The sequence below is a fragment of the Bubalus bubalis genome, chromosome 22 (assembly GCF_019923935.1).
Source record: "Bubalus bubalis isolate 160015118507 breed Murrah chromosome 22, NDDB_SH_1, whole genome shotgun sequence".
Taxonomy (NCBI): Eukaryota; Metazoa; Chordata; class Mammalia; order Artiodactyla; family Bovidae; genus Bubalus; species Bubalus bubalis.
In genome coordinates, this window is record NC_059178.1 from 22,251,868 (window position 1) to 22,261,188 (window position 9,321).

A 9,321-nucleotide genomic window follows, 5' to 3' on the forward strand; every position below is an offset into this window, starting at 1 on the left:
TGAAAAGCAGAGACATTACTTTGCCAACAAAGGTCCGTTTAGTCAAGGCTATGGTTTTTCCTGTGGTCATGTATGGATGTGAGAGTTGGACTGTGAAGAAGGCTGAGCGCCGAAGAATTGATGCTTTTGAACTGTGGTGTCGGAGAAGACTCTTGAGAGTCCCTTAGACTGCAAGGAGATCCAACCAGTCCATTCTGAAAGAGATCAGCCCTGGGATTTCTTTGGAAGGAATGATGCTAAAGCTGAAACTCCAGTACTTTGGCCACCTCATGTGAAGAGTTGACTCACTGGAAAAGACTCTGATGCTGGGAGGGATTGGGGGCAGGAGAAGGGGATGACAGAGGATGAGATGGCTGGATGGCATCACTGACTGGGTGGACGTGAGTCTGAGTGAACTACGGGAGTTGGTGATGGACAGGGAGGCCTGGCGTGCTGCGATTCATGGGGTCGCAAAGAGTCGGACATGACTGAGCGACTGAACTGAACTGAACTGAAGCATAATATCTACTGTGGGAGAGTTACTATTGCTGGTTGCTAAGTGGGGATATGATAATGCTGTCCCTGCTCTCAATAAACCTATAACCAAATTGCAGCAGAAAAACACTAAATTCATAATATACGAAATAATGTTTCAAGATTTAAATAACAGGTTCTAAGCACCAGTTTCTGAAAGACAGTCATCACCTTGCTATGTGATCTCAGGCTGATTCTCTGTGCCTCAGTTTCCTCCTACGTCACTGGATTGTGGGAAGGATTAAATGAGACAGTGCATGCCAAGCACCGTAAGCTATCAATAAAATGAGGACTTTTTGGGGAAAAAAAAAACCAGAATTGACACCACAGGACAGCATGTGATGAATTAGCAAATGATCATTATTGTTATGGTAGGTGACAACTTCTGGCTACGACTGTCAAGGAAATCTTCAGAAAGGAAGCTTAGTCCTTTCTTCTTTAACAACATTTATCCTCTTCTGTTTTGCTTTATATCCCCAGCCACTTAAATATGGGTTCAGTCCCAACCACTGACCTGTTAACTTTGGCGACTCTGTTGGTTTTTTTCAGTATGGTAATGAAGGCGGGGAAAAGTGGGAAGGAAAGAGATCAAACATCATATTATTAGTTAAAATGGCATTTTAGTAAGTTTAACCTTTTTGTTCTAAACACCTGTCAGGTTTCTCTATAGCTCTAAAAAATATAAATCTGTTGACAGGTCTTTGTATAAAGACAAACGCATGTCCATTGTTTTCTAAACACTGAACAGGAAACTTCGAAGGAATTCTTTTCCTTATACATTACAGAGTTACAAAAGCAAATCTGGTCCACTGGCCAGAAAATTTAACATAGGAATAAAGATTTCTCTCTTATACATAAAAGATATACAACTTAGAATGACTAAGACGGTACACATAGATCTCAGATGTTGGACAATTTAAAACTACTACATACTCCTCTCTTTGGTTTCCAGTTCCTCCTTCTGCTTCCTGTCCTTGGTATTATGTGTCTGTGTGCAGTCACCATCTATCTGTCAAAGGGATCAGAAATGGAATGCACAGGTTTAATCAGTTATTAAGAGCAACACGAGACACCACAGCTGGTTCTCAACTTGACATTAGTAGATGTCCTCCCACGCCTGGAATTACTTGGCACTGAATGTCTGTCAAATGGACAGTTTTATCTGTAATATTCATTTATTGAAGACTGATGTAAAACATCTGATACTCAAAGAATATGTCATGAACTGTGAATATTTAGGAAGATGATATATAATAAAAACAATCCACTACTTTTAGTTTCCACTCTAAGTTTTCCCACACAACCTTAACATTTTGCTGCACATCCTCTAATATTCTCAGAACAATGGACGCATGGAATTCCATGTTATAAAAGACAGAACATTATACAAAACCCACTAACTCAAGTAACCAGACCACAGCAAAACATGAATGCAAACAAGAAAACCAAAAAATTCTCAAAGAAATGGAAATAAATGCTATCAAAATTTCTCCTGAGATTATATATTTTAGTCGTTTGAACAGCATCTTCTTTACACAGTTCTAACCAGCTTGACTATCTAATCAAAAGTAAATCACGAAGCATGTTAAAAATAGCAGTATTAGAAAGAACAAAAGTACCACTAATGGCTTTAAGATCTGCCTGAAAATAAAGAAAAAAATAGCAACAATAAATAATATTTACATTAAATTACATAAGCAATAAAACAATACACCAACATACGCTATTTACTTTTTTTATCCTTTAGCTTTATATTGGAGTGCAGTCAGTTAACAATGTTGTGCCAGTTTCAAGCGCACAGCAAAGCAACTAACTCTAAGCTACTCACTTGTAAAGCAAACAACTTCACATCAGTCAGTGCCTATACTATAGCGCTGCAATTCTCCTCTTAATGATGACAGTCATTTAGGTTCTGCACTATTTGTAGATACATTTGACTTAATATTTTCATCCAAAGAGACTTAAAAACAAAACAAAGTCTATCGTTTAAATAAACTTTATTGCCAAAATTTTCTTCTGAGAAACATTTTATTCTCTTCCATTGCTTTTCTATAGACCATTTTACTTCTATTCTTGGCTAGAACTGGTATCAGGAGACCACAGATTGAGAAAACAGAGAATGGGAATGATTTTGGAAGTGAAATAACTTGGTTTAGGGATGAAATGAGAAGAAATTTTGACTATATGCAAACTAGAATGTTTATTTCATGTGACACATCTGCAAACCATTCAAGTAACATCTCGGGACACTGCTAAGGGGAGAAGAGTCCCACCAGAGCATCCTCGGTAGCCAATCAGACAAAGTGGACGCTAATACCCACCGTCCCCGAACACAGCATTTAATTCAGCAACTTTGCTTCAGTCGTGTCTGACTCTTTGTGACCCCGTGGACTGAAGCCTGCTCCTCGTCCATTGGATTCTCCAGGCAAGAATACTGGAGTGGGCTGCCATGCCCTCCTCCAGGGGATCTTCCTGACCCAGGAATCAAATCCACATCTCACGTCTCCTGCATTGGCAGGCAGGTTCTTTACCACCAGCACCACCTGGGAAGCCTCTTTCATACTAACCTTTAACTTTATATTGGAGTACCTTCAGTTAACAATGTTGTGATTGTGGAATAAAATTTTGCTTCCAAAAAACAATGTACTTTGAAAATTAGGAATTTTATCATTATAGGTTTCACAAACTCAGACCGGGTAAAACTAACCCTTTTTGTTGTATGCTGTGGCAAAGCTGAAAAAAAAAAGTAGGTTAAAATATATTGGTTGACTTTTTAAGGGCAAAAACGGCACATATAATAAAACTAGACGGAATACTGAATGTAGATTTTATAGTTTGTAAAATAAATTAAATGTAGAAGGAATGAGTAAAATAGAAAATCATTAGAACATCACTGTAATAAATGTTATTGGCAAGATCGATATATGGACAAGAAAATCAGAGGAAGAAAGTTTGAGGAGTTAACAGGATGTTAGCACCATCAAAAATTCTCCCAAGATACTGATGAATTTACATAGGGAAACCTGTAACAACCTGCAAACAACACCTTAACCAGGTGATGAGAGCTAACATCAACAAGACCGTGACATTGTGAACCCCCAAAATGATGTACTGAGAAAGGCCTGACATCATTCAGTGAAATTCTTGCCCCAAATGCGTAACTTCTATCCAATCAAGAGAAGACATAAGACCAATCCAAAGTGAGGGACTGCCTACAACAACCAACTGGTCCTTCTAAAGTGGCAAGGTCACAAAAGACAACAGACCGTCGTGGATTATGCAGGAGGTTCGGGCACCATGACCAAGCGCAATACGGAATCCCAGATGCAATCCTACAACAGAAAAATCCCAATCCTAGTGAAAAAAACTTGTGAAATCAGAATAAAGTCTATAGTTTCGTTACTAGTACTGTTATTGTTTAGTCACTCAGTCATGTCCAGCTTTTTTCGACTCCATGGACTGTAGCCCGCCAAGTTCCTCTGTCCATGGGATTTCGCAGGCAAGAATACTGGAGTGGGTTGCCATTTCCTTCTCCAGGGAATCTGAAGCAGGGCACTCAAAGCCGGTGCTCTGGGACAATCCAGAGGGATGGAGTGGGGAGGGAGGTGGGAGGTGGGTTCACGATGAGGGGACACATGTACACGTGTGGTGGATTCGTGTCTATGTATGGCAAAAACCACCACAATATTGTAATTATCCTCCAATTAAAATAAATTAATTTTTTAAAAATTAAAAAAAAGAGTTAAGGGAAAGTTAATGATTCTACAACACTCTAAGTTCCCTGAATTTGTTTGGAAACATTAAGGATTAATGATCAGGGAGAACAGCGCAAGATAAAAATGGACAGAGCAAATGGCAAAATATTTAGCCAAAGGACACAATCAAAGAAAATGTGCCAGATGTTTTCCAACAGCTCTACACATGGAGCCACCTACAATCAGCAAGGACCCCGCTGTAAAAAGAAACCAGAGACACCTACTCCAGTTTCAACTATCATATGAGGAATGATCTCTAAATACCTTATTCTCTCCAAAGAATTCTAGTTCCATTACTCTTTCTGAATCCTCTAGAAAGTATACCTACTAGGCCCCAGAATTTGGTGTACCTGTGTATATGTTTGTAAGCTCACATGGACCTACATTAATACTTAACTGAATGAGAGTTGGCACCTTGAAATAAATGTCTTTTTATAATTAATTAATTTTTTTCCAGGAAAGTACCCATAAATACGTCACTAAAAGTTGTTAATTTTAGTCTTCTCCACAAATAAAATATTCACTTTCTATTCATCACTAATTCTAGTTTAATCAAATCATCCCCATTAGGATGAATAGTTATGCTATTAGGAAACAATATGGCCTGGATGAAAGTTTTAAAATTGCCGTAGAGTTAGAATTCCTAGGATAACCTTGGGGAGCTTCTCTATTTGTTTTTGAGGAACAGCTGGCTCTTTTTCCTACTCTATTTTTGTCCTCTTTCAGGAAGTTTATGGTATCTTTGGAAAAACATCAGAAATACTCATGGTCATTTAAACTGTACCTTCACCAAAAAATGTTGTATATGTTATTTGCATATAATTTAGGAAACCTTTAAAAAACAAAATATCTATCTTCATCTTCAGCTACTTTTCATTTTCTAAGTGAAATCATTTTGAACATATATTTCACTCTCAATTCTGAATAAAGGTCTAGGAACTGAGCTTCCTAAAAATCACATGATTCTAAGCTAAGGACAACTCCAACCATCTGTTTTAACAGAACTGAGAATTTATAATCCTTCATTCTCTTTTATCCTTACAACAGAATGTAAATATAGATGTTTGTGAAATAAGGAATTGCTTTTTCACTCCCAACAAATGCTTAGTACTTGAGTATCTTTCCTGCATGAGTAAGTATGGAAAATAGGTATCAAAAACATTTTACTCCTCTTGACATCAACAACTGTGATTAAAAGCAGTAATAGTGTCTTCCTTGGTGTCAGACACTAGTCTAAGTAGCTGAAGCAGGCTCCCCAAGGTCACATGGTAGGAAACGGTATAAGTGATGAACAGAGTCTGGCAGTCTGACCTCAAGCCTGAGTAACTGGCAAGTGTACTTTATACTGGATACTTTAATAAAATAAAATGGGCAGGCCCCCCAAAAAATTACAACGGACACCCATCTTCAGTGTTGAAGAGTAACAGGGAGAGGTGTGAAATGGAGAAGCCACTATGAAGCTTCAGCCTGTGCAGGCCTGAGTTGTTGGATCCTTTGTTTTTTTTTTTTTTAATGGGAAACTGAAGTTCATATCTGAAGCCTCTTGATTTTGAAATGTACCACTTATTTCCAGCTTTTTTCTAAAAATCCTACTGGTCTGAAAGGTACAAGGCTACGTTCTCAAGGCAGGCTCTTTCATTTCATTCATCGTTGTATCACTAATGCCTACTGTGTTTCTGGGACATAGTAGGTGCAAATAGGTTGACTCATGCTGTTAAAAATGCTTCCATTTTACCTTGGCCATTTGGTAGGAATTCATTAACTTATTGATCTCCTGCAGTGGCTGGACACTGATCTGGGCACTCAGGATACAACAGTGAAGAAAAGAGAATAGAAGAGAGGGCGAGAGAGAAAGAGAAAGGGAGAGAAACTATATTTTAGTGGGAAAAAAAATAGGCCAAAAGAAAAAAAAATCAAAAGCACATAAAGTTAGATGAAGTATAGGCTTGGAGAATAAGCAGATGACTTGCTCTGAAATAAACTACGCTACCCAGAGCTAAAGAATGTTGATACTCAGGAAATCAGATACAATAGCCCATGCTTCCTAGTGCCACCCTGGTCACTACTCCACAAATATGCTACACATATGTAAGCAATTTCAAGGAGAGGGTACTCTTGAAAGAGAGAGTGCTCTCTTCATAAGTGGAACAATACATTCTTGCTCCTTGGCTTGAAAGGGAGTATTGATCAGTAGTTAGTGAGTCAAAGGTTAATAATTCAGGCCTGATTATTTCTGTTATCAGACGCATGATTGATGGTGTCCTCGGGCTCCCTGTAAGAACAGGGACCTCCTTTGGATTGCTGTTACTGAGAACCGAGGAACTGAGCTATTCTCTCACAATTCGGTTGCAGGGGGCAGGGGTCATCTATCTCTTGCATCAGAGGGTGAGGGGCACAAAGGTTCCCCCACAGGGGGTGCAGGGCAGTCACCAAAGATGCAAAGTTGAGGCAACATAGGTCTAATTGGCAACTGTACGGTAAAGCACCAGCTGGGATAGGCAACTCCTGCTCTCATGTATTATTATCCCAGAAGACCACATGCTGAGCAGATGGAACTTCTCCAGCCTGCTTTGGAAAGGGATGTAATTTCGGATAGCCCAAAGGGCATGATCTGGCTCCACTCTTAGACAGCTGCAGAGGGCTACAGACGGGGGCAGCCACACCAGGACCAGCTAGCAATGTGCAAACCCGGCCCCCACCTCTCACCAGTATGTCTATTTAGTTCCTCATAATCTGAGTGATTAGAGTCGACCATCATGCTTAGAAAAGAAAATACCCGAAAGACAAACACATGTTTGTACCTTCAATTAGCCTTTAAAATACTGTGCACGGCTCTTAAAACTGGAAGGAAAAAATGTTATTTTCTCATTGTCCTTATATAAAAATTAGATTTCACTCAACCTGCTCTTTTTGAAAGAAATGATATTTTCTTTGTTAGCCAAGCCCAGCCCAGGTCTCATGCCAATGCAGGTTGTTCTTCTCATGGATGCTAGCCAAGAGGATACTTCTTGAAATAAAGTAACAATCTGCAAAAAGCCTTGCAAGTCCATTAAATTAGGGAACAAGTAATCCTTATCACAACTAAAGATAAAAACAAGAGAAAAAAATTACTGAAAATAAACATGCAGAAAAGCACACCACTCAAACTCCCCACTGGTAAAGAAAACCATTGCTCAATGGATGCATGGCAGATAGTCACATTTAAACAAATACTATTTCCCCTAAATATGTGTCCGAGACATCAAACCATCTCACTTACTAGTGTAATATATCTGAACATCCAAGATAACTTTTTAAGGGTCTTACATTCGTTTACTTAACAGAAGTCTTGCCAGCCTTGATCTTGCGTCAAATAGATGAACACCAATAACGTAATTAAGCTAGATCCCTGATTTATGAAATCTAAAATGCACATAGTGAAAAGCTTTCAGACCTCTTCTGACCTAAAGGAAAATTAGAATTGCATTTATAAACAGTCAACATTAGCAATAAAACAACAGTGACACCAATGTATGTATACATTCAAAAGTTTTTTTTTTTTTTTTAATCTATAAGTAAAATCGTTTTTAAAGGTCTACGGAGATTTCCTTTTTGGAGAATCTCTCCATCTGTGTTTTAGCTAATGTGAAATGTTACTAAAAAGTTCTCGATAGTGTTTGCAGGTTTAAGATAATACATTTTACTTTCTTTTCTATTTTCTGCTGCTGCTTCATTTTTTTTTAATTCTCCAATAGTTCAATAGATGAATCTGGCAGAAACGAGTCATATGCCTATTACCAGCAAGTTGTATCAGAACACAACTCTGCTAACCTCTCCTGGCCAACGTCTTCAGAGGACAATACAAAGAACCACAGGCTCACTCACCGCGTCCACTAAAACTTGAAATCGGACGATGGTGGTCCTCTGATCTGGCAGAAAACCCAGCTGCCTGTGAAACCACCACCCCCCACCTCCCAGCCCAGGAGACTCGTGCCCGGTGGGCGATGTGGGTACCTGCTGCCGGGGAGGCTGGCGGTCGCCCGGGGCGCGCAGCGCGGCTCGGGGCTGGGCGGCGGGGGGCGCGCGTACGAGTGATAGGCGGTGAGCACCACGCCGCCCGAGTCCTCCACTTCCATCGTCAGCCGCGCATGGCTCCACTCCGGCCGGAGAACAAAGGCGGGGACCAGCATGGGCCAGCGCACCGGCCCGGTCCCCGGCGGGGCGGGGAGGCGCAGCCGTCGGGCTCCCGCGACCGGGGCTCCTCCCGCGGCCGGGCTGTCAGGGGCGCGGGATCGCCGCCCCGCCCGCCGCGCGGCTCATTAGCATGGATTCGAGTCCACGCCCACCAGCCCCGGGGGCTGGGGCGGGGAGGGAGAGGCGGGGGGCCGGGGGTGGCGTTGGGGTGGCTGGGGTGTGGGATCCCCGCTTCTGGGAAACCCGAAGCCCGCCGCGGTCGTCGGAGGCTCGCGCTGGCCGCTCGGGTCAAGTTTTTGTTTCTCGCCTTTGTTTCTCGCTTTTGTTTTTAGTTTCTCGCTTTTGTTTCTTTCCCTTTTTCCCTTTCTTGCCCCCGCCCCCACCCCTTCCAGCGGGAGGCTTATCCCGCGGCCGGGAGCGTTTCCTGCTAGGCAGCTTGGAGCCGAGAAAAAACCGCGCCTGGGAGCCCGTGCTGAGCGGCCGAAGGGCCGCCTCCAACGTGGGGAGGAGAGGGAGAAGATGGGACTCTCTCATTTAAAGCATCCACATCAAAAATTGAAGAAGCGGATTACGTTGCTGTTTACTTAGTCCGGTTACAGTGGACTTGATTGCCTCTGGGGCAGGAACTGCCCTCCTGCGACAGGCCGAGCACCTCCCTCACCCTGGGTGCCACAACCACCAAACTCGGCCTGGCCCCGCGTCCCTGCCCTCCTCCCCATCCCCATCAAATTCAGATACTGCCTTTGGAATGTCAGAAAACTAGACTTGATCCTTAGGCGAAGAGAGCATGTTCTTCCCAGAGGTGGTTATTGCAGAGGGGTCCAGGGACCCGGCAGGGAGGCGGGTAAAGGTAGCATATTCAGAAATTTGGGGTCTGAAA

General features: G+C 41.9%; 1 protein-coding gene across 5 annotated transcripts in view; it reads right to left on the reverse strand.

The window, feature by feature from the left end:
* ARHGAP28 (Rho GTPase activating protein 28) overlaps nucleotides 1-8,543 on the reverse strand; it is a 141,221-nt gene extending 132,678 nt beyond the window's left edge. For 4 of the 5 annotated variants that reach the window (XM_044934745.2, XM_044934744.2, XM_025273592.3 and 1 more), the window contains exon 1: nucleotides 8,262-8,543. In XM_044934745.2, the coding sequence (XP_044790680.1) occupies nucleotides 8,262-8,437 (176 nt within the window). In that variant the 5' untranslated portion in view covers nucleotides 8,438-8,543. The remainder of the gene's footprint in view (nucleotides 1-8,261) is intronic. The other variant, XM_025273591.3, reaches the window with a different exon arrangement.
* Nucleotides 8,544-9,321: the final 778 nt, after the last annotated feature.